Source organism: Triticum urartu, chromosome 7 (genome assembly GCF_003073215.2).
Source record: "Triticum urartu cultivar G1812 chromosome 7, Tu2.1, whole genome shotgun sequence".
Taxonomy (NCBI): domain Eukaryota; kingdom Viridiplantae; phylum Streptophyta; class Magnoliopsida; order Poales; family Poaceae; genus Triticum; species Triticum urartu.
The window spans coordinates 164,038,801-164,064,037 of record NC_053028.1 but is presented as its reverse complement, the minus strand read 5'-3'; the positions used below and the strand labels follow the sequence as shown (position 1 = coordinate 164,064,037).

At 44.9% G+C, this 25,237-nt stretch overlaps 1 protein-coding gene across 3 annotated transcripts; it reads right to left on the bottom strand.

Annotated features, from left to right (window-relative positions):
- Nucleotides 1–1,341: 1,341 nt before the first annotated feature.
- On the bottom strand, nucleotides 1,342–19,754 carry LOC125525375. 3 transcript variants are annotated; one of them, XM_048690375.1, is made up of 43 exons: nucleotides 19,518–19,754; nucleotides 19,318–19,396; nucleotides 19,029–19,106; nucleotides 18,822–18,902; nucleotides 18,512–18,588; nucleotides 18,372–18,426; nucleotides 18,236–18,284; nucleotides 17,964–18,101; nucleotides 17,789–17,870; nucleotides 14,974–15,052; nucleotides 14,824–14,867; nucleotides 14,553–14,747; nucleotides 13,988–14,063; nucleotides 13,598–13,678; nucleotides 13,390–13,470; nucleotides 12,580–12,656; nucleotides 12,445–12,499; nucleotides 12,307–12,355; nucleotides 12,049–12,186; nucleotides 11,731–11,812; nucleotides 9,486–9,564; nucleotides 9,171–9,217; nucleotides 8,845–9,059; nucleotides 8,645–8,732; nucleotides 8,450–8,569; nucleotides 8,255–8,373; nucleotides 8,099–8,171; nucleotides 7,900–8,019; nucleotides 7,367–7,435; nucleotides 6,727–6,897; nucleotides 6,607–6,654; nucleotides 6,307–6,448; nucleotides 5,384–5,481; nucleotides 4,891–5,035; nucleotides 4,717–4,802; nucleotides 4,511–4,621; nucleotides 3,945–4,019; nucleotides 3,687–3,752; nucleotides 3,371–3,559; nucleotides 3,168–3,278; nucleotides 2,599–2,679; nucleotides 2,113–2,211; nucleotides 1,342–1,588 (listed from the first exon to the last, which is right to left on the bottom strand). In XM_048690375.1, exons 1-43 carry the CDS (start codon nucleotides 19,638–19,640, stop codon nucleotides 1,508–1,510), a joined length of 4,152 nt encoding a protein of 1,383 aa, XP_048546332.1. In that variant the 5' UTR covers nucleotides 19,641–19,754; the 3' UTR covers nucleotides 1,342–1,507. The 3 variants fall into 3 exon arrangements, with proteins under 3 accessions (XP_048546332.1, XP_048546331.1, XP_048546333.1); XM_048690374.1 differs by lacking the exon at nucleotides 1,342–1,588 and having other exon boundaries at nucleotides 1,866–2,211; XM_048690376.1 differs by lacking the exons at nucleotides 1,342–1,588; nucleotides 17,789–17,870; nucleotides 17,964–18,101; ... (5 more) ...; nucleotides 19,318–19,396; nucleotides 19,518–19,754 and adding an exon at nucleotides 15,682–15,750 and having other exon boundaries at nucleotides 1,866–2,211.
- Between the last annotated feature and the right edge of the window lie 5,483 nt (nucleotides 19,755–25,237).

Genomic DNA, 25,237 nt, shown 5'->3' with positions numbered 1-25,237 from the left:
TGAGGTGGGATAATTCCGCCATAGGTCTCGGGGTGCTTCAAGCCCATCCATGTACGGCGCTATGGGTGATAGCTGAGCCCATCCATTGCGCGGAGGTTGCAACGTGGCGGGGATAGGTGTCAGTTGTCCATCTTGCTCGATTTCCGTTCTTCGTAGCTGTAATTTAGGCATCTTTGACCAGCTAAAATCCAGTTTAACAAAAGACCTTGCAAACTAAATGCAGCTCAGACGATTAGCCTTTTATGGTGAAAACATTCTATTAGGATTCAAGTCCTGGACTTTAAACGCTTGCTTGCATTTTTTAGATTTATTTCAGGTTTTTTGATGACGTTTTGTTCAATAAGAGATGATGTTTTCATCGACTACCACAAAGCACATAGGATGACTTCGTTAATATCGTTCATAAGGCTGCTCCTGTATTTCTTGGATCTATTTCGTTTTGTATAGACGAGGCCAAACTCTTTATTTCACATGTCTCTTTTCTTAAAGGTTCAAGGTCATATATTAATTATTACATGTCCTTACAACCACATCCTTACAAGAAGAATAAAATTACATTAAATATTTTGGGATGCTCAAGTATTTTTTCCTCGTGTATCCACCGGCTACTTGCGGTGATCGTGACTTGAGTGACTGAGATATGCAAGCAAATCAACGCCCCGAAGAAAAAATAAATGCAGAAAAGGGCTTGTAGAAACTGAAAACAACAAAAACACGGATCCACTGGTAACAACACCAACTAGATCCCGGAAAACCTGACAGTCACAACTTCACACGCCCTCTACCGGAAATAAGCACACCAATGGGACGGGACAAAGGTGGGCAGGACATTATTCCTACACTGGGCAAGTGCCACCGTCTCAACGTCCAAAACCAGACACAAAGGCTTTGTAAAGAAATCACCCATGCCGCTACACAACAGATCTGAGTTTGATGTCAAGATTGGCGCCGTCAAGGACCATGCACCACGCCATCTTCTCCGGTGGCCTAGTCATGCCGGGCCACCGTTGAAGATCATCGTGCTGGATCATCGGCGCTGCTGTCGAGCATCAGTTGCAGACCACACCTCGGCTACTCATCTCCGTCGCGGACCCACAACGCCCACCAACTTCTCCACAACAGCCCCCCATGATCAGCAACCTCCCCGCCATAGTGGCGAGAGGGAGAGAAGGTGGGGTGGCGGCTAGGGGTTCAGCCGACCGCTTGACCCTCACGAAATCGTTTTGGAATTTATTTCACATGTCACAAATTACGACTAAATAACAACTCATTATTAAACATCATATTAAAGGCAAAACTAATCACTCAACCATGAACGGGAGCACCGGTAAGTTGCTGCGATTTACTAATTTTTGCTACTTTATTTCTTCAGGCAACTGTATCAGTGCTTTATTAAGAAACTGGTTCCGGCAATTCGCTGTCACAAGCCTAGCAGGATCGCTAAAATGGGCATGCAACACCTAATGATGGAGTGTTGCTGGCTCCAGTTTTCATTGTATCGCTACATTCAGGCTTTGCCTGCGGATCCGAAGAGGCGCATCTTCTCTGCTACAACAGCTTTCATTGCTTCCTTGGCAGACTCCATGACCTGAACCAGGTCCTTTTCTGGCTTCTTGAGTGACTGCAGGTAGCTGTTGCGGCACCCCCCCCCCATTAACAGCAACCCCCCCGCCATAGTGGCGAGAGGGAGAGAAGGTGGGGTGGCGGCTAGGGTTTCAGCCGACCGCTTGACCCTCACGAAATCGTTTTGGAATTTATTTCACATGTCACAAATTACGACTAAATAACAACTCATTATTAAACATCATATTAAAGGCAAAACTAATCACTCAACCATGAACGGGAGCACCGGTAAGTTGCTGCGATTTACTAATTTTTGCTACTTTATTTCTTCAGGCAACTGTATCAGTGCTTTATTAAGAAACTGGTTCCGGCAATTCGCTGTCACAAGCCTAGCAGGATCGCTAAAATGGGCATGCAACACCTAATGATGGAGTGTTGCTGGCTCCAGTTTTCATTGTATCGCTACATTCAGGCTTTGCCTGCGGATCCGAAGAGGCGCATCTTCTCTGCTACAACAGCTTTCATTGCTTCCTTGGCAGACTCCATGACCTGAACCAGGTCCTTTTCTGGCTTCTTGAGTGACTGCAGGTAGCTGTTGCGGACCTCCGTGTTCACGTTGAATTTCCTCACCCCCAAATCTATGCACTCCTGCTCCACAAGTTGGTCACAGGTTATTATCACTTGCGCAACAGCATTTCAAATATGACATTGGTTAATAATAAGACCAATTTCATCAACTGATAAGCTCTAGTATAATTATTTCACAAAAGGAAGCGTTATACTGATTGTTCTCAAAACTATGAAGCTGATATAGACACAGAAACTCTAGCCCTCCAGCATTTTTAACCTTGTCGTTGAATTATTTTATGCACTGCAACCATGATTGATGATTTTCTTATGGAGGGCAACGATTGCCCCCCAATTCTCCTATAACTTGAACCTTTCAGGATATAAGTTGATGCGGGAAACTCAACAAGAACTACTGCAAGGTACAGATTCACTGATCTTAATACAGAAGGAAACAGTTTATCAAACCTTTACAAGTTCATGAGGGAGGCCAGATGCTCCATGAAGTACCAAGCTAACTCCTTTCTTCATAGTTAATGCGCGAAGTTCCTGTCATCGTTTCAATGAAAAAAAATACCGAGTCCATTACTCAAAAGAAGTTGCTTGCAAAAAGCACAAATTTGCTTGGTAATTCTTTACAGAATACTTCACAAGCCGTCGGAAAAAAAAACACTTTACAACCCTGAACCATTGTAGAAGTTCATTTTTCAATCTTAAACTCAAAAACCAGAAAACCAGTTGTCTTAAACCTTGAACTGTTGAATATGTTTACTGGTTTACCCCCTTGGTTCTATTCCAAGCGGTTCAAGCTGACTCAAACAACACATGGAAGACAAGTAGCATCACATATACGCAGCACCTTGTCATGTTACCAGATTAAGTAAAACACACACAAAATCAGAGCAGGATCATACTTTTTTGGAAAAATCGTAACAATTTTAGAAAAAACGGAAAATCAGAAAACAGGGTAAAAGATCTGGTAACACACACATAATCTGAAAGATCAAGCAAAGATTTTCATAGCTGTTCTGTCAAACCTTTAGCAAGTCAAGTCTCAGGTTCGGTCCACTGGGAGGATATTTTCCGTGAACATTCCCAATGCATACTGCTAATGCATCAATACCAGTTTCATCAATAAACTGCTCAGCCTGAAAATATGTAACATATAAGTTAAGCATTATTACAGGATTGTAATGATAGAATGCCATAGAGTTGAAATTTGTTGGGAAGATAAAATAACCTGAGCAATATCAGTAAATCTCGCTTCATATTCTTCAACTGTCAGGCCATCTTCAGTGCCTGATAGTCTCCCAAGTTCAGCTTCCACAAGCATGCCTTTAGCATGAGCCAGGGAAGATATGTTCTTTGTGTATAAGATGTTCTTTTCTAAAGTTAGATGGGAACCATCCACCATGACTGAATCAAATCCCTGAAAAATAAAAGGTCATAGTAGATGGTCCAGAGAATTAAGATTCAGATGTAGTCATTTATCATTCATGATTAGGAAAACATTTTGGTACCGCAAATTTGAGAAAACAACGCATTTTTTCACTTACCATTTCAAGAGCTCCAAGCAAATCATGCTTGTCAGCCCCGTGATCATAATGGACAGTGATAGGTACCTGAGTGACAATCACAGAATGATCACCTTTAAAGAACATAAAACAAGGATGGCTATCTGTTTTGAAAAACAAGGATGGCTAGTAGGTAATATGTGGGAACCCAAGTTATATAAAAATTTATGAACTATTTTTATCCAGATCACTGGGTGTCCACATTTACTGTTTAAGCATGCTAAGTTCTGTTTGTCTTACGCTGGCTCGTTCTGCTGCAGCAATGCAGCATGCTACCAACGGAACTCCACCTTGCTTCAGGGAACTGGGATGAACCTAAATAACAACCACAATAAGCGTGGTTAGAAATCAAGACGATACATATCATCTACAAAAAATATGGATAATGAGTTCAGGGAGCATGGGTGCAGAAAAGCTCATGAGTTGAGAGTGAGAAAAGCTCATGTGTTGAGAGTGAGAAAGGCTCATGAGTTGAGAGAACGAGTACTCTGAGAGAACCAATGCAACTCTCTCTACGGAAAAAACACGGGTACAAATCCATTTCAGGATCTGTGTGGTATTGCTTCTATCCCTCTGGAGCTAGTTGTTGCGACCTACTTACTAGTCCTATCATAACATACTCCAGTAAAGAGTGGTATCAGAGGACACCCAACATGGTAAATTACATACTCCCTCTGTCCCATAATATAAGAGCGTTTTTGACACTAGTGTAGTGTAAAAAACGCTCTTATATTATGGGACGGAGGGAGTAATTTTCACCATAAACTGCCAAAGAAAACATCCTATACTAACAAAGAATTCCTAACCTGCAGGATAGCAGGACTTCCTTCAGCCTCGGCAGCTGCAATTACAGCTTCAATTCCCTCAAGATTATATACATTGAAAGCACCAACTGCATAGCCACTCTTCTCCGCGTTCTTCACAATACGAAGAAAATAGCTGATTAAGTATTTAAAGCAATACACAACGATGTATAACCTTGATGAGAAGTAGACGGTGGATAAGAACTTACAAGGAGAAGTTCTTTTGTTGAACTTCTAGAAGGGCAAGCCCAATTCTGGACCACTTCTGCAAGAGCACTGTTATCACCAACATTACCTGTCATTTGGGGAGTGGCAAGATAGTTTCTTGAGTAAAAAGGTAACGTTATTTATCTGTTGGTACAGAAATGAGATATGTTTATTACCAGGAAAAACAATGTAGGGGACACCAGGATGTCTACTCTCAGGGCCAAGCTGCCACAAAGGCACACCAGCTAAAGCTTGTCCCATTACTTTGGCACGCCGAGCTTCCAAAGCTTTTGTAGCAAGATCAGATGAAGTGATTCCTCCCTGTATAAAGAATATAGTAAGGAGTACCTCCAGAAGTATTCCATGCACAACTTGTGGAATCAATCATTTTGTTTGGTATGGACAGTTGAATTTGCAGGCACTGTTTTTTTTTTGTAGATGCTATTCTTTCTTCTTCTTCTTTTTTGTTCTGATGAATGAAACATGTAACCATGTAGGTGTAATGCTATCTCGATATTTCATTAAGTATTTAATGGCATAGGTCCAATAAAACAGAACAAATATTTTGACCTAACAGTAACAGATCCAGAGATTGGCAAATTTCCAGGAACCAAGTAAAAACTAAATTTCAATTTGTTCAGAAGGAAGAAATCGGCTGTGTAATTTTACCTTTGCGAGGATGTAACGGGGTCGACTATCAATTCTTCGCACAATCTCTACTAGTGCTGAGCTCACTTTGTAATTAATTTCTAAGCTTTCTTCAGGAGCTGCAACATGAAAGGTACAATCTTGTTAGGTGGTCAAACTACTTCAGTACAGATATCCAAGAAAGAAATTATCTTCTTTCGTCTGGCACACAAAAGGTAGCAAACTATACTAATAGGTCAGTTGTCTTGTACTGCTAATGCTTACATGAAGATAACAGCGGCTATTCTTGAACATACTCTTTTGAAAAGCTGAGTTAGGTATCTGACTCTAGCACACAATTTCAGGAACGTATACTGAAGTTAGTTTGGTTTTGGTCACTAGAAAAGATTATGATGCAAACTGGAGATGTTCTATTCAAACGATTGGGACAATGCACTCACGTTGTGATTGTGGTTGTGGTTAAGTGTAGAGATTCATTCAATGGCTCTACTGGTGGCTAATGCGTTTTTGGGCATGATTTTGACAACAATAAGCAACTTTATTTCATCAATTCCCCCCTTTTAAAAAGTTTTGACAGTTTGACCTGTCTTCCAATACAGTTAGCCCCAGACTCCCGGTTCATGCCTAGAATATGATAAAAGAAAACAAACTATCTCCCCAGAAGTGATCTGAGTTGAGCTCAGGGAATAGAATTAGGCTGAGAGCCTCTGATACGGTGTGGAGTTTGGAGGCAATTGTGTGCTAGCCCTGAGGATCTCCACATCATTTGTTAGTAAACAGTTTTTACCAGCACAACTTGCTCAACACTTCGGCAGGTAGGATGTGGCTGAGGAATTGTTGGCATTAAGAAACTAGAAATCAAAATTGACTCAGCATTTGATCACTGTATTTGCTAATGGAACAAACAACACATTTAGCCATATGATAATCAGAAAGATGCTAACTTTTTCCGGTAATGAGTTGGCGGCTGGTGACGATTAGCGTGTCTCTCCCAGACTGTATATAAGCATTTCCCAATTCAACAATTCTGCTGATTTCTTGGTCTCTCTCCTCAGTTGATTTCAGTGAGATCATCTCAACAGATACCTACAGTGAGTAAAAAGAGAACACAATACTAACACCACAAATTGATCTCAAGCAAAACCATCCGACTTAAGACAGTACTATCCACAAACTCTATCCAAGTAGATGTATACGATGGTTGATCGTTCATGTTTAGGCATGACAGCCAAGATATAAATTACCTCTATCACTCTGAGGGATTGTGCGCATTGTGAACGAAGCTCGTCGACCTAACAAATGCAAAAGAACATGCAAGTGAGATAAATATGATTGACAAAATCTTAAAGCAACACAAGGCTAACCTGCTTCGTAGTTTTTGGCACATAAGAACCAACAACTATGAGGCCTCCCGCTAAATGTCTTTTTAATCCAAGGTCATTTGGGCGGATAGGTGGCTTTGGCTTGATTCCAATTCTAGCACTCACAAAACTTGCAGCTGTGCGACACAGAAACCGCTTTCCTTGCAATTCAGCCTGTTGAGTTAACGGAAAAAGAAAAAGAAGAATAGGAGATCAAAACAGAGCATCAATACTAGAATAAGACATATTATCATATCAACTCGAAAGGAATAGGTACCGAGTGTTTAAGTGTATATGTGGATTGCCTAGCCCTTTCCATCAGTTCGGACTTTTGGTTGCGTTGACTAGTGCATGAAGCTTAACATGGTATCAGAGCCTAAGGTCTTGAGTTTAAGTCCTGGCTTTCACAATTAATCTAAAATTGTTGTTCCCCCCTTTGTGTCCACATATAGGCCTCTTGAGCCATATCTCTCAGTCTATCCATGTGTTGACTTTCCGCATCACACGTGATAAGGGGTGTTGAAGTGTATATGTGGATTGCTAGCCCTTACCATCAGTTTGGACTTTTGGTTGCGTTGGCTAGTGCATGAAGCTTAACACTAAGAACAAATGCTTCTCGTAGAAATGGAGTGGCATAACATACCTGGATCATTCCAGCAGCAAAGACATTCATGTCCCTTTCACTGGCAGCGTTGACAATACACGCAGAGCCCTAGAAAGAGTCAAAATGCCTGTCAGGAAATTCTCAAGGGAAATCAAGTAGAGAGGGAATCATAACAGGATTCATGATACTATATGGTTGAATCAGCCAGTACAGTTCTAGAGTCCCTAAAACACCTGCAACATTTATTAGCCATTTCAAGTAAATAGCTGCCATGAGTGCATACAGAAACGAGAATATGAAATATCTACAAAACTAATAATTTATAATTATATCCTTAAAAAGTTTAAACTGACTCAAAACAACTGTTCATATGCACTGGAGGGGCGTAGTGGTGACTAAGGTGCGCCTTGGCCTGCCCTTAATCTTGTAACTACTTTGTTTAAATAGGTGAAGCTTCTTTGCTAATTAAACAACAAAAATACATCTTAATTCATGTAACAATCATAGTTGGCCTCTCCTTCATTTTGTTCCAAGCTCCGCCAATCATATTTTCCATGCTTACTATCATATACCTTCTCCAAGCTGCAGAGAAGCTGACAGACTGCATCTGGTCCTTCTTTACGTAAAAGACTTATGGAAATTGTTGAAACTTGGTTCTCCAAAATCCTTCCTTTAGTCTTTTCTTCAACCCACTGTAAATTCAAGGACAAAGCAAGTTACTAAGGTCTTGTTCTTCGCTCTTCGCTTTACCAATCAAACAATTCCAAGTACCTGTTTGAGATTGGAAGATGTATAGCCAAAAGCTGCATCCTTGGCAAACTCAGTCTCACCAGCAGGAATCAATCTGTTAGAGAATGTTGGACATCAATATTGTTATGTGTTATTTTTGTATTTAAATACATTGCATAGTGATCGTGCACAGACTACCTTTCAGAGTCTGCAACATAATGAATATCATCAATAGTGTACCGCCCACCTTGAAGGAAGAATGGGCATATTATCCAAGCATCCATGTCGCCTAATACTGAAACAACTGCATCAGCTTCCTGGAAAGTAGAAGAGTATGATATGATCAGAGAAATGAAATGGAAAAGAAAAACAGAGAGAATTTCAGATATTAACCTCTGGGAAATGGCCACGTAGAGTGGAATCACCTCGCAAGACCACTGTATAACTAATACCAGGGACAGTCTTTGCTGCAGCTTCAAGATTTCTGCAGATATCTTTTACTAACAGTGCGGCCTATGAAAGTGAGAACGCTTTAAATATATATTTAAATACCCTAAAGATAAACTGTTTAAGACCGCACTTTCCTACCTTATCAGCAATCATTGAACGGGAGTTTGTCAAAATAAAAAAGCAGGTTGGTAGTTTCAGAAACTGCTCTGTGAGGGCTTCAACTGGCCTGCAGTTCAGCATTACAAGCAAAGCTTATGGAACTATGTACGGAACATGGGCAAAACGAAAATGCTAGCAGAAAACATATGTAATCTAAAAGACAATATGCTTTCGTTTACCATTCAGTTAAGACCTCTATATCATGAACTGTTTGAGTTCCAGTTGGATCATCATCTAAAACTACAAGAACCTTTTTGCTATCATGAGATGCAGAGGAAACAAGATCATCCATTGGAACTTCTGGCCACTCAACAGGAAGAGAACGCAGGACATCTTCTTTATTAAGCATGGGTGGTCTTCCTTCTACTTTTACTCCAGATAATGTCTCATATACCTGTGCCAGGAGCAATCAGCGGGCATGTTTAGGAAAAGAAATTAAATTAAGGCTATCAGTATATCATATTTTGGCATAAGTTCTGTCTACTGAGAGCTGTGAGCTGCTCACCTTTACAACAGCACTATCATCATATCGACCCCATCCAGAAGCAGAGCCTGTTGGAATACATCAAATGAATAAAACAATAGCCATCCTATTTAAAAATTAAGACTGTTATCCAAACAATAACTGTAAGCTGATTTGTTTTCTTCTAAAACTAACTGTAATATACTACTAGTATAGAAAACAGAGGGGATGGCCATGCAACGTTCTGTTAATTTGGGTAACTACTTCCATTGAAGATAAGAAATATAGCACGACTTGATGAACATTGGAACCAAAACATAGATGGAAAATGATCTTTGATTTATCACAGACAATTACCTGAAACAAACAGCTGATGAGCAACACTAGAGACATGCAATGGGATCCTCAAGTTGGAGCTTTCACGAGATACTATACCCTGAAATAGACGAGATAAGTGCATTATTACCTTTTGCTAGTACTCCCTCTGTTCCCAAATGTAAGAGGTTTTTGCAGTTCAAGACGAGATAAATGCATTATTATCTTTTGTTAGTGTTAGAGTACGTAATGGGCCTAATGGCCTGGGCTGGCGTTATAGCCCGTTAGTCTTAGGGTTAATTAGAGATAAGGGTCGCTTGCTTGGGAGTCAAGTAAACCTCTCTATATAAAAAGAGGAGGTGTATCAATCTAATGAAGCAAGAATTAAGAAGGAAATCCCTTCCATCTTGCCCGGCCGTGGGCAAAAGGCCCCCGGCCGGCCCTCTCGCGCCCTCCTTCTAGCAGCTCTGATAACAATTTGGTATCAGCTAGCTTCGGTTCGATCATGTCTTCACCGCCGCCCAACCCGTCTCTTCCGCTGCCGGTCACCTCGTCGCCTCCGGCGACCACCACGACCGTCGCCCCGCTCCTGCCCGCGCCGGGATCCTCCGTCGCGCCCGCCTCGCCGTCCTCACCCCGGAGGAGGTGTCCGGGGCGCTGCGGGACCTAACCCAGGCGGTCCAGGAGATCCGCCTGTTCTTGGCCGGGTCCTACGGGCCGCACCCGGCTGCGCCGCCCATCGCCGCCACCGCGCCGCCGTGGCTGCCGTGGCAGCCGCTGCACCAGGCCTCCGCCGCGCTCGCCTGGGCCGCTGCAGCAGCCGCTGCAGCTGCCATCCACCGCCCGCCCTGGCTGCAGTGGCAGCCGCCGCTCCTGGCGGCCTCCGCCGCGCCCGGCGCTCCTCCGCAGCAGCCGCTGCCGCTGCCCCAGGGCGTCCCCGCCGCGCTCGCAGGGCTGCGCAGCCGCTGCAGCTGCCATCCACCGCCACCACCGCCCCGCCCTGGCTACAGTGGCAGCCGCCGCTCCTGGCGGCCTCCGTCGCGCCGGCTCCTGCTGCAGCCAGCACGCCGGTCAGCTCCGGCCCCGCATCGACGCGCCGGCGGGAGTCCCGATCCACCAGATCAAGTTCCCGCCGTCGCCATTACACGCTTCCCTAGGGCGTCCACCTCCAGCAGAATCAAGGTTCCCGCCAGCCGTCCGCCCGTCACCGTTCTCCGGGGCTTGGGAATCGGCACCGCGACGTGGTCGAGCGGAGTACTGGATTAAGCATGGCAGCCTGTGGTGAGCACAGTGGGGCTGCGCGCGGCCTTAGCGCGTCGGCGTGTGTGGGAGTTGCGTGGTCTGCAGCTGCCGCTCCTCCCAGTTGCGCTTCGCTGCGCAAAGGACCTCGATCTCGTCCGCTGCGTCGGGGATCTTGGGCATGCTGTTTTCCCCAGGGCAGCGACCTCAAAGTCTGCGACATCGGCGGTTGGGGGGGCGCACCCCTCCTCGTCATTCTCCATCGCAAGCCCTCCACTCTTCCTTGTGCGGTGCAGACCAACAGCCGTCCGGCGGGGAGAAGGCAGGGTGTCACCGACAGGAGCGCACCGCGTAGCACCACTGCATTCCGCCGGCCGCCGCGAGGGCGCCTCTGCTTGCGACCACTTCCAGGTGGCCATACACATGCACTCCTTTTGTCCAGATGGTGTACATGGGATCCAGGTGGCTGTACACATGCACGTCCGACATGCGGATGGTGTCCACTTTTTGTTAAGGGGTCCAAAATAAATCGTCCCAGTCCATTTCAGGTTGAGAGTAATAAAACAAGCCGAGATGTAAAAGGCTTGTTTTTAGGTGTTAGGTTTGTGTTGCGTCGAATCATGGTTATAAGTTGGTTAGGCTGCAGCTCAAGGACAAGCTGCATGTCCAGGTGGGGTGTAGTGTTAGAGTACGTAATGGGCCTAATGGCCTAGGCTGGCGTTATAGCCCGTTAGTCTTAGGGTTAATTAGAGATAAGGGTCGCTTGCTTCGGAGTCAAGTAAACCTCTCTATATAAAAAGAGGAGGTGTATCAATCTAATGAAGCAAGAATTAAGAAGGAAATCCCTTCCATCTTGCCCGGCCGTGGGCAAAAGGCCCCCGGCCGGCCCTCTCGCGCCCTCCTTCTAGCAGCTCCATAACAAGTACTCCCTCTGTTCCTAAATGTAAGACGTTTTTGCAGTTCAAATTGAACTGCAGAAACGTCTTACATTTACGAACACAGATAATAGTTCATAAAATGAATAAGTTAATAGCTCGGTTATCCATACAAGATCCTTGACGAATATGTCCACCGCAGATAAAGGTGTATAATCATTATCAAGCATGTGTGGCACACGGTTTCCAAACATCCTGCAATATGAAGATTGAGTGTATCAATCATCAGATAGTCACCTTCACTCATGCTAGAACACACCACTAGATATCTGAAAGACTAACCTACAGGGAGCTGATAGCAAAAACAAGTAGAAATAATTGTTTTGTTTCTTTCTCATAATCATTTTATCACTCGGCCAATATTAGCAAGTCTAAACAGTGAAGAGTAAAAAAGGAAGATTCATTAGAGTGGATTAAACAATGACACATACCACGAGTAACCTCTTGCATGTTGAATAATTTCGAAAACTCTTCTTGTTCGCAAATTTAATCGAGCACCAAATGCCATTGCTTCAGCTGCTGAGGCTATATGGACCCCAGCAAGAAGTTGGTTCACCATTTTAACAGAACTGGGAAAAGTAGCAGAAGAGAGATGTTGATTCACAAGTGCCAGCACTAATGAAAAGGAGCCATTATGCAGAAATAAGACCCTGTAAGGAAGGTATATGACTACAAAATATGTGTATCACCTCGCAGCTCCGCATCCTCCTTTGATGAGATATAGTTTCTCACTTAGTGCTGTTACGCAAAAATAAGATAATAGTTATCGACCAGTTTCCGTACTTTGCATACAGCATATGATGGTGTTCAGATAACCTTTTTCATACCTGACAAAACTCTACCCGTACAATGCAGAGCTTCATCTGTTCCCGAAACAATTACCTGTCAAAAGAAGTGCAAATATTTATATCCATAAAGGTTACATCGTCACTTCTACTAGATTAATGTTTCGCTAATCATACAGTTAGTGTCCCGTCCGCTGCTCTCTTGACACCACCAGATACCGGAGCATCAACCAACTTTATCTCTCGGCATTCAGCTGTATAGAAGTAGTTAAAGATTCCAAAAGATTCATCAGTGAAAGCAGTAAACAACATTGCCGACATATTTAAAATGTAGAGAATGGTTCTAGTACTACAAGGCCTTGGTGTATTACGGGAAACAATATAAAAAGTGACAAAAAAATAAGTGCTCTTGACACAATTTACATGACATAAATCAACGAGATACGGATTTAACCTACACATGGAGAAAACAAAATTCAGATTCCTTTCGACAATAGCTGAAAATGATTGAAGCTTCTATCACAGCTTTCTTGATCATAGGTCAAATATGGATCTGATTTGTTTAGTAATAGATTCATCTTCTGTTAGCGTTGTACTACTTTTTGGATGTTTCTGTGACTTTTGGAACCTGGGTAACACCCCAAAGGCCTTCTGCCGGAACATTTCCCTTAAAATGCAACTTCAACTTCATAACAACATCCCAACACAAAATATAGGCTAGCTGTCACAGCAGTCATTGCAACTTCTTCTGCAAATGATTATAAATCTGGTGTTTTATAATGAGAAAAGGTAAACGAACATTACTTGTGAGACACTGAAGCTACAGGACTCAACTCTCACCCGGAATCACAAACAGAAGATTTTAGATTTTCATGAGTTGGATTTATGAGTTACACAATGTGGCTTTTGTTGACCAGTAATGTTTGTGGTAATTCTTTCTTATTTTTAATGCAAACATGCCCAGGAGAGATAAAAAAGAGCGGCTACCTTCCAATCTTCCTTTGAGTTGAGTCACAAAGCCAGGAGAAACTGTAGATGACAGAATGATGGATGTTCCCGCTGGCAAAACTGAAAGTGAAAGACAAAGGATATTCACAAACATGTAAGTACAGCTCAAAAAATAGTTAACTCTACTGGAGATGCGTAATTATCAGCAGAACCAGAGGGGGGGGGGGGGGGGGGCTCTATATGTTACCTGAGACAGCACCAGCATTTCCATATAGGACACTTTCAGCTTGAACTTCATTTGCAACCATGATGATAAGGATTTCCACATCTGAAACCAATTTATGGTTAATACTTCAGACAGGGTATCACGGTTGATACATCATAAACGGTGTTTCCATTCCATGCTATTGCTGTTAAGTAGTGATGAGGTGGGGCTGGGCCCACATGTCATTTACCTTTACCTTTTGACTCGATGAATGGCACAAAAATAAAGAATAAGATAAATACAAGAGAATAATGAGGTCTGAACTAATTTCATTCAGTCAGAAAATCATATAGTACTGATTATACTTTATAGGTAACAAATGTAAACTTAAGAAGCGAGAATTATACTTTATACTAGAACGTTGCAACGTACCTCTTGATACTTCCTCAGGAGAATCTTTGGTCAATCCACCTAAAGCAGCAAACCTGGCCAGTGTTGGCTTGTAGACCTAATGGGTAAAGGGTATAAAATTATTCACGTGTGGATTGGAAGAACTTTTTTTTTACAAAAGAACATGCATAACACTATAGGTCTATAACATCGTTTACAAACAAAAGATATGTAAGTTGAAAAGGGTGAACAGTATCCTATTTCCTCAACTGTATATTTGTGTAAATTCAGAGCGCCCAATGGACTACTGAAAAGAGAAGAGTTTGTGATTTATTCGTTTATTATTCGAATTACTGCTGCCCTTTCTGATACCTTAAGATTAATCTAAGCCATCCACTGTTCCATCTAGGAAAATTACAGGCTTAAAACCACAGTGTCAAATCTATGATCCATAAGATTGTTCAGGGTACTTGAAATGCAACATATGTACAGAAGCACTAATGCAGAAGAAACCAAGTGAAGACCCTTTCATTCTTTGTATTTTGAATTGAAGCAATCAAACGGTCAATTATGCAGTTGGGAAGAACAAGAGCAGAAGAGTTCCTACATCATAAGCAGTTACGGAGAACCCTGATTTTAGCAAATGAGATGCCATTCCAAAGCCCATAGCTCCAAGACCAATAAAGCCGATCCTCTTTGCTGCTTTCGAGGCCATAACAAGCTGGTCAGCTAATTTGCTTGCGTCATAGATTTGTTGACTGGCAGCATCTACGATGTTTACTCCAAATAGTTGTTCCCAAACCTGCAAAATGATGATTTAAATTAAGATAATTTTGATAAATTGAAGCATCTTGAGAAAGCTGACAGTTATTCCACACCTTCAACGGCGAAGCGGATTCATTGCCAATTACTGCTGAAGAACCTGAAGATAAGTACAAAAATGTGCATGAATAAGAAGGTACTAGCATGTTCGGGCTATCAGGAGACTTTCAAGATGTATTGGAAGTAAAGAAGCTTTAACATCATACCATGTATTAATTGTTGATAGGCAACAGCTAGAAGTGGCAGAGGGAACGTTGCTGCTTTAGCCGTATCCATCACGTAGCTCTATATTGTTTAAGAGCGAAAACTTTGTTTCAATAAACAGAAGCATTTAGGCAATCAGCCATGCAGTAGCAATATTCCTTTACAGTTTGTAAGATCAGAGTGGCACATTACTAATTAACCATTTAAACCTCTCTCAAAAATGGGGTTGACTTACAAGATTAAGAGCATGGAATTGGACACAAAACTTAAATACAAACTGTAGTTAAAAGAAAGTGTGCAAAAAAATCACTGAAATATCTCAAATATGCTGCTAAATGAGTAAGTCCACGGGATTAGCTAGCTTTCTTAAGTAACTTGATTGCTATCTATCAAGGTACAATGTGATACCCCTACTATTTATCACTTCTCACCATTTCCCAGGGACGAAGCTGCCTTGTAGGCATAGGGTCAATTGACCCCAATGAAATTAGGAACTCCTTCATTAATTTAGTACTAAACAATATCTATTTATTGAAGATGACCCCACTGCCATAGACATGACCCCAACAAACTTTTTTCCTAGCTTCGTCCCTGCCAGTTCCCCTCCCCTGGTTTTTCAGCACCCTGCCACCTTTGCCGCGGCAACATTCTCATGTATATCTAATCTCCTGTCCAGTACCTACCCTATTTTTGGGAAGAGGATTGAATACCTTGATCAAACAAGAAATCTCCTCTCTTCCAATTGCTAGTGCCGGACCCTCCATTTTCAATATCACATCCTGCGAAAGGGACATCTATAAGATGGCCAAGATCCGAGAGAGGAAGACGAGGGATATTGGCCAAGTCAAATGCATCAAGGACGGAGCAGGCCAACTCTTGGTGAAGGACGAGGAGATTAAGCATAGATGGCGGGAGTACTTCGACAAACTGTTCAATGGGGAGAATGAGAGTTCTACCCTCGAACTGGACGACTCCTTTGATGAGACCAGCATGCGTTTTGTGCGGCGAATCCAGGAGTCTGAGGTCAAGGAGGCTTTAAAAAGGATGAAAGGAGGCAAGGCGATGGGCCCTGATTGTATCCCCATTGGGGTGTGGAAAGGTCTCGGGGACATAGCGATAGTATGGCTAACCAAGCTTTTCAACCTCATTTTTCGGGCAAACAAGATGCCAGAAGAATGGAGACGGAGTATATTAGTACCAATCTTCAAGAACAAGGGGGATGTTCAGAGTTGTACTAATTACCGTGGAATTAAGCTGATGAGCCATACAATGAAGCTATGGGAGAGAGTCATTGAGCACCGCTTAAGAAGAATGACAAGCGTGACCAAAAATCAGTTTGGTTTCATGCCTGGGAGGTCGACCATGGAAGCCATTTTCTTGGTACGACAACTTATGGAGAGATATAGGGAGCAAAAGAAGGACTTGCATATGGTGTTCATTGACTTGGAGAAGGCCTATGATAAGATACCGCGGAATGTCATGTGGTGGGCCTTGGAGAAACACAAAGTCCCAGCAAAGTACATTACCCTCATCAAGGACATGAACGATAATGTTGTCGACAGCTTGATGACTTCCCGATTAAGATAGGACTGCATCAGGGGTCAGCTTTGAGCCCTTATCTTTTTGCATTGGTGATGGATGAGGTCACAAGGGATATACAAGGAGATATCCCATGGTGTATGCTCTTTGCGGATGATGTGGTGCTAGTTGACGATAGTCGGACGGGGGTAAATAGGAAGTTAGAGTTATGGAGACAAACCTTGGAATCGAAAGGGTTTAGGCTTAGTAGAACTAAAACCGAGTACATGATGTGCGGTTTCAGTACTACTAGGTGTGAGAGGAGGAGAGGTTAGCCTTGATGGCCAGGTGGTACCTCGGAAGGACACCTTTCGGTATTTGGGGTCAATGCTGCAGGAGAATGGGGGTATTGATGAAGATGTGAACCATCGAATCAAAGCCGGATGGATGAAGTGGCGCCAAGCTTCTGGCATTCTCTGTGACAAGAGAGTGCCACAAAAGCTAAAAGGCAAGTTCTATAGGACGGCGGTTCGACCCACAATGTTGTATGGCGCTGAGTGTTGGCCGACTAAAAGGCGACATGTTCAATAGTTAGGTGTGGCGGAGATGCGTATCTTGAGATGGATGTGTGGCCACACAAGGAAGGATCGAGTCCGAAATGATGATATACGAGATAAGAGTTGGGGTAGCACCAATTGAAGAGAAGCTTGTCCAACATCGTCTGAGATGGTTTGGGCATATTCAGCGCAGACCTCGAGAAGCTCCAGTGCATAGCGGACGGCTAAAGCGTGCGGAGAATGTCAAGAGAGGGCGGGGTAGACCGAATTTGACATGGGAGGAGTCCGTTAAGAGAGACCTGAAGGATTGGAGTATCACCAAAGAGCTAGCTATGGACAGGGGTGCGTGGAAGCTTGCTATCCATGTGCCAGAGCCATGAGTTGGTTGCGAGATCTTATGGGTTTCACCTCTAGCCTACCCCAACTTGTTTGGGACTAAAGGCTTTGTTGTTGTTGTTGTTGTTGTTGTTGTTATCCCAGCTACCCTGCTCTTACCACCGGTCATGGCTCCAATACGCATAGGATGCCTTCATTCATTGTCCATACAAACTCCGTAGCAATAAATGTGCACGTCACCTACATATTTATATATTTTACTTAAAATAACATTCTAGTTTGTGCAATCCCCTCTTTCATAAAAGGGAGAAAAAGGACATACTTAATTATCTGCACTGTTCATATATTGCGTAAAGTATCCTAAGAATCCCATACCATGCCCCAAAGGAGAAGCAAAGGAACTTACTGCATGTTTCTTTAGTGACTTCAGAAAATCAATAAGCAATGGATCTTCACTCAAAATTTTTGGAACCACCTCCACAAAAATCCTGTCAATAAATTGTATGATCATAAGTTGAAATATAAACCTACAAGTATCACGAGTTCAGACAGAACACAAAGAATTCAATAATCCTTGTAACCTTGAGCTTCCTGCAGCATTTGATATTATGTCGTAGATAATTGATGGATGAATCCCAGCTCGAACACCAATAAACATTGCTTCAGTAGAAGCAACAAAATGAATGCTCTCCAGCAAGTCATTAACCAACCTAATTTTGCTGTAAAAATAAATGGCATACGGTTCAAATTGTGACAATAATAGTTATACTAGTTAGTACGGTAAATATATGGAAGGGGTGAAAATTGATATCTCGACTAGCTTATATTTGCTATTTTCAGGAAAGAAAGCAACCTGCTGCAGCCAAATTCACCTTCGACAAAGTAATTGGTTTTGTCAAGATCTGGAATGTCAGATAGCTTAAAATTTCAGCATCATAAGATTAGGACCAGGAAGAAAATATTAGTAAGGTACACAAATTTGGAACTACCGGAGAAGAATTGCCCAGCTCTTTCTGCTACATCCTTTCTCCCAGATGCAACAACCTGACATTCAAAAGCTAAATTGTGATAACAGAATAACGTAAGCACACAAGCACACACTTCAGATTCTCAGCTGTGTATCACTTACGACAATATTTTGCTTCAGTTCATCAGATAAACCACTAAAAATGTAAGCATCAAGAAGGAAGATACCCTTCTTCTCATCTGCAAAAACCAACATCCTGTGAACCAAAAAATCCTGAAGGAAACTATAGTAGTACATGAAATTCCAATCATATGTTTATTCCTATTCCTATGTTCTTTAATTCCAGTCATCCAAGGAGGGCCTTACAATTGTTAAATGTGCACTTTCTAATTCTTAAAAGTGCACATAAAATTGTAAGCAGAGCAGCTACTGTTCCCAGCTAAGACAATATATGCACAAATTAGCATTATACCTGCAAGCTTCTGCCCCAACTTCTCAAGATGGCTAGGCACCAACGTCGACCGAATTAATACAACGGCCTCTTTGCACAATCCTATGAAATGCTCGAGCAAACATCATATCAAATGTCAAGTGTATATATAACTTGTACAGAAACAGGTGCATGAGATTGACAGACTGGCAGGCAACACACTAACACTAGCACACAGATGGTACATACCTTGCACTATACCCTGAGCTCCAAAGAACAACTCATCTACACCATCGGCGTCACTGAGCACAACGACTAGCGCAGAATCTGCAGGCGCCAGGAGTTTTTGATAGGTCAGATAGAAACAACACACACACACACACACACACACACGGCACGAAGCATTCTTCAGCACGTAGGAGCATGGTCTCTTCGGCATTCCAACAAACGGCTCGTACGCACGCATGCCATTCACGCGCGCCGCAAGAAGGCCATATCTGGAACCGGTCCAGTGCAGGAGACCGTTATATACGCTCACCTCGCGTGGCTTCAGCGGGGCTCACGCATCGGACGCCGCCGCCCTGCTCCGCGAGCGCCGTCGCCGCCGATCCATCCGCCTGCACGGACACGCACCGTCAGGACAGAGCGTCCCGCGAAAACACCTCCGAGAGGAAGCAAAACCAAAACGGGGGTGGAAGGAACGGGGAAACGAGGGAAGGGCGATCGAGCAAAGGCGACCTTGCGGTCGATGTAGAAGCGGACGATCGCGCCGGAGCGGGCGAAAGAAGCGGCGAGCGCGGCGCTCAGCCCGTCGGCGCCGACGAAGGCGACGGTCTTCGCCGCCGAGGACGAAGGCGACATCCCGCGAGTGGCGTGTGATCCCGCTCGCCGACGGCGACGACCAGCCCGAAGCAGAGGCGAGCAGAGCGGAAGCGGACGGGGGAGTGAGCAAGTCAGGAGGAGTGACACACGAGGACTCCACTGCTCTAGGCTTTTTACCCAGCCGCTCCGTGTCCCTGGATCGCGGGCCCGGCGCGCGGTGCTAGTCCTACGTGGCGCATGTGGGCTAGGACGGAACCACGTCTGGATTTCGGACGAGGACGCCACGCGGGCTCCATTTTTTTTAGCGCGACGGGACAGAATGCTCACGGGTTCTGAGCGTGTGGGCCCTGTGAGCGGAAAGATGATGATGCGATTCTCTACTAGCACAGCGTGCCGATCGTGGAACTGGACTTTGCACAGGAGTGTATGTCCCATGAGATTTTAAAATTTGAAGTGCAGGTGACAAATGGGACACAGCGCAATCTAAGGATCTTGGTTTTGGCTTTGCTAAAGATAATCATTTTTATAGCATATATAAAGATCAACTTGCTTAGTAGGTCGCCGGTTGATCTCGATATGGAACGGTTCATAAACAGTGCATCTCCAAATGTAAGGATTTCCGATTCACGAAAAAAAGTGTAAGGATTTCCATTGCACGAAAGTTAAACCAGAAGTCAAAGGAGTACATGGGTGAAACCATTATCTAAGTTGGAAAGCCTTTCTAGCACATTTTAGAGGATGGATAAGTTGTTATTTGATGTCGGCTTTCGTACACAACAACCGGTGAGTGATTTGAGATCTTGAGTCAAAAGTTGCCAGTTTTGTCTCGTTTCGAGAGGTTGAGAGAGCCAACCAATTCGATGTTTTGGAATGTGCCAATTCAAATATTTAGGAGAATCCTGCCCGAAAGTATCATACTCATCCAACGAGCAATCACTCGTGTATTTGGTTTCTAGTTTCTACTATATCCTTCAAGGATGAGGTTTCGGCTTTCTTTTGGCAAAAGCTAGAGCCGGAGAAGTAAGTTTGTTCGAGATCGAAAAAGTGCCCTCGAGAGACTATTTCGATAATAAAATGCTGACACCCATGCTCTCAAGACATCGTGAAGTCACTGTTCATACTATGCAGTTTAGTTCGGAAGAACTGTTACCAAAAAAGTGTAAATACGTCTCACAGAAATCCAGAGGTTCTCGCTATGAATAGGAAGAGCCTCGGTTTTACCATGGGAAAATGGGCCTTCATGTCAAGTAAAGGAAAGGCTTTATATATGTGGTGGATCTCTTCTACTAGTGATTCAATTGGGGCTAATCCTATCACATCCACTTCCTTCTAGCCGTGTTTCAAAAAATATGAAGTTAGATGAAAGAGATAAGCTTTTGGTCAAGCCCTGGAAGGGACTTCCATACCGGAGTGTGAAAAACATTCATTTTCTCCGGGTATCCCGAATGCCAGTTTGAGGGTGTGCTTGTTAATCCGATCCAGAAAAAAGAACATTCTCCCTTGTGATTTGGGCCCCTGGGGTAGTGATGAGTCCAAATTTTGTGTTACTCTTTACCCCTTTTTTTGTTTCTTGGTGCTAGGATTCTTCATATTTTACCGCGCCCGCCTACCTCTTTTATCTGTTTTCATCAGGTTGTCATCTTCAGAAACATCTAGGAGCTAAAGGAAAGATCATCAAGATATGCTGATAAAATCACATTAATTACTATGCAATATTATTATCATAAAAGAGTAAAGAAAACGGGAGAAGAGACATAACTCTCGAAGGAGTCCAGAGCGCTCGAGGACGCATGGTATGAGCGCACCCACTCGTACCATGTGTCGTCGATGCCACCTGGTCAACTACTTCACCTTCACACGATCGAAGTTGGGATCAGATACGCACACAACCACCAGAAACTCATCCATGGCGAAGAACCCTGACCTTCGAATGGATTCCAGGGGGGAGGGTTCATATATAGAAGGACTCTGTAGTTGTGTCGTTCCATCAAAGAGGCATCATCATCACCCGTCTACTGCGGTGACCCAGCATACCACTACATGGTGTAATATGTTAGTCATTGATATAACACACATAAGACACCGTCTCATGAACCTTACATCCCTCAAAGTGTACAACAGAAACATAGTTGGTCCAAACCACCATATATATTACAAAAATATTCAAACCAAATACAGAAGTGCCAAACTTTCAAACTACTGGTGCCAAAATACAAGGTACCACTATTGATCATGTGATCACTTATTGGGTTCAGGTCACGATCCACATGGTCGGTCTTGCTGCCATCACTACTACTAGTTGCTAGCCGGGCCGAGCTCGGTCCTGCCCGCTCATCGTGGAGGCTTCCTGGCGCCCGCGCTCTGGCGGGTTTGTTCACCGCGCCGCCTTCTGGGACCGTTGGAACTCCGGTGATCTCTCCATGATCGCCCTTCTGGCCCTTCATCCCGTTCTTCGGCTCTTCCAGACTCTGGTTGCTCCCCTCGCCGGCCGACGGCCGCGCCGTCACCGCCAGCAGCTGTTGGGGAAACTCTAGCTGGGTGCGTGGCTCCCCCACTGGGTTGCCCCCCCCCCAAATCCTGGTCTGGGCCGGCTGCTGGGCCTTCCCCCTGCGCCTCTATCCGTTGCAGGCCCCTCTAGGCCTTCTGTGACTGATGGGTCGGGGCGGACCGCGGCGAGCGGCAGCCCAGTTGAGGCCCAGCGGCCTCGCCCGGCAGCGGGTAGAAGGATATGGCTACTTCGAGGGTTTCCCCTCCAGCCGCCATCCCTCCCCGCTCCCCTGTCTGCTCCTTGCGATCCCACTCCCCTACTCTCGACTCCTTACGCCACGGCTTCCCCTCCCCCCTCATCGTCCCCCCGCCATCGCCTCCCATGCCACGCGACTGGGGCGACGGCGCCGGCTGCCCCAAACGCGTGTTGGACGACCGCCGGGCCCCTGCCCGCACTTCCCTGGAGGGTCAGCGCCGAGAGGCTGACTTGCGTCGCCAACTGTCCTCCCGAGACGCTCGCCGCTCTCTGTTGGGGAACGTAGCATGCAATTTCAAAAAAATTCCTATGATCACACAAGATCTATCTAGGAGATGCATAGCAACAAGAGGGGGAGAGTGTGTCCACGTACCCTCGTAGACCGAAAGCGGAAGCGTTAGTTTAACGCGGTTGATGTAGTCGAATGTCTTCGCGATCCAACCGATCAAGTGTCGAATGTACGGCATCTCCGAGTTCTGCACATGTTCAGCTCAATCATGTCCCTCAAACTCTTGATCCAGCAAAGTGTCGAGGCAGAGTTTCGTCAGCACGACGGCGTGCTGACAGTGATGGTAAAGTGATCCGCGCAGGGCTTCGCCTAAGCACTACGACAATATGACCGGAGGAGTAAACGGTGGAGGGAGGGCACCTCACATGGCTAAGAAACAATTGATGTGCCTAGAGGTGCCCCCCGCCCCGTATATAAAGGAGGGAGAGGGGAGGAGGCTGGCCTAGGGCGCGCCAAGTGGGAGGAGTCCCACTTGGACCCCTAGTCCAATCCCCCCCTCCTTTCCTTTTACCGGAAGGGGGAAAGGGGGGCTGCGTGTAACACCCCGGATATGATTTACCTAATATGTTCTCCAACTCTTGCCGTTTCCGGCGTTAAGTTATTTTATTTTCTCGGGGTCAGGTTTTTGTCTCCGTGTGTTGTTGTCGTTGTCATGCATCTCATATCATGTCATCATGTTCATTGCATTTGCATACGTGTTTGTCTCATGCATCCGAGCATTTTCCCCGTTGTCCGTTTTGCATTCCGGCGCTCCATTCTCCTCCGGTGGTCATTTCTACCTTTCTTTAGTGTGTGGGGATTAAACACTTCCGGATTGGACCGAGACTTGTCATGCGGCCTTGGTTTACTACCGGTAGACCGCCTGTCAAGTTTCGTACCATTTGGACTTCGTTTGATGCTCCAACGGTTAACCGAGGGACCGAAAAGGCCTCGTGTGTGTTGCAGCCCAACACCCTTCCAATTTGGCCCAAAACTCACCAAAACCCTCTCCATCATCTAGAGCGTTCGATCATGATCGCGTGGCCGAAAACCGCACCTCATTTGGACACTCCTACCTCCCTCTATGCCTATAAATACACCACCCTCCCGAAATTCGCGGTTCCCCTCGTCCGAAACCCTAGATCCACCTCTCTCCGCGCGGCCGGACACGTCCGCCGCCGCCCGCGACGAACCGCAGGCCGCCACGTGGCGCCCGCGCGCCCCACATCGCCGCTCCCGCCGCCGGCCCGCTCGGCCCGGGGAGGGCCCCCGAGGCCCGCGCGCCGCCGCCGCCCACCCGGCTCGCCCCGCCGCCTTTCTCCTTCGACGCCGGCGCCCGGAGCCCGCGCCGTCCACCGCCACCTCGCCGGCGACCCCGCCGTGCCTCACCGCTCCGGCGGCCGACCGCCTCGCTCCGGCACCGCCCACCGCCGCCGTCCGCCGCCCCCTCGTCGTTCGCGCCGCCGCCCAAGTCCGGCGACGACCCCCTCGCTCCGACCCCCTCTCTCCGGCGAGCTTCGTCCACTCCGGCGAACAGGAACCCCGTCGAACCTCGGATTGCGTGCAAATCTCAGATCTGAAAATATCTCGGTTGACTTTCCTCCCGAAACCCTAACTATTTTGTGTTTTTCATCATGTTGTATCTCCGCATCCGTAACTCCGTTTTGGGCATATAGCATATCAAAATGTTCTTCTCAGAGAGTACATCATTTCATCCCATTGCATCATTTTTGTTTGAGTTCATCTTGATTCCCGAAATGCTGTTGGAAGAGTGCTATTTGAGATAATTGTCAGATCTGCTACTCCAAATAGCTATTTGTCATTTTTGCCATGATTAATGTGTGCATGATGTGCCCCTGAGCTCTTCATGAGTTTTGTTATATGCTTTGCCATCTTTCCAGAGGTGCAACCCATGTATTTTTGTGATGTGTGTGGTGACTAGCACAAGCTTGCAAAGTGGAGCATTCGTTAATGCTGATTTCAGGGACTTAGTAATTCCACTAAGTCCTTGATCTGTTTATATCAATATGCCATATGTTCATGTTGTTTCCTAGTGATCCGTGCCTCTTTTGAGGATGATCAGTAAGGATGTTTTGTTATTCTTGTAGTGCTCTATCCATCCATGTCTTTGTTTGCAATTATGGAGCACCCTAGCTTGAGTTAATCGAGCTCTACTTTTGCTATTTTGTGAATCTGGGCAGATTGTCTACTTGTTAGTGATTTTGCCGAGGATGTTGTAGTTGATCCGTGCATGCTATGTTATTGTTCTTGCCATGTCTAGCTTGTATAATGTGTATTCTTGATGGGTGTATGCTTAGATTGTCATGACTTGCTCTGTAGTGAGTGCATCGAGCTCGTAAACATGCCTACTTGATATCTGATTTTTGCATGCTCCAGTTTTCACTAAGTCTGTGAACTGATTATGTTTTTGCCATGTTCACATGCTTGCAATTGTATTTTCTGATCCCTATTGGCTCAAGGTCACTAAGGGACTTTTGTTAAGCTCTTTGAGTAGCTCCATGCCATTCTTTACTTTTCCATGTTCAGTACCTGTAGCATATAGTTTTCATGCTCCAAAGTGTGCTACCTGATCTGAAATTCCAGACAAGTGTTAATTTCACTAAG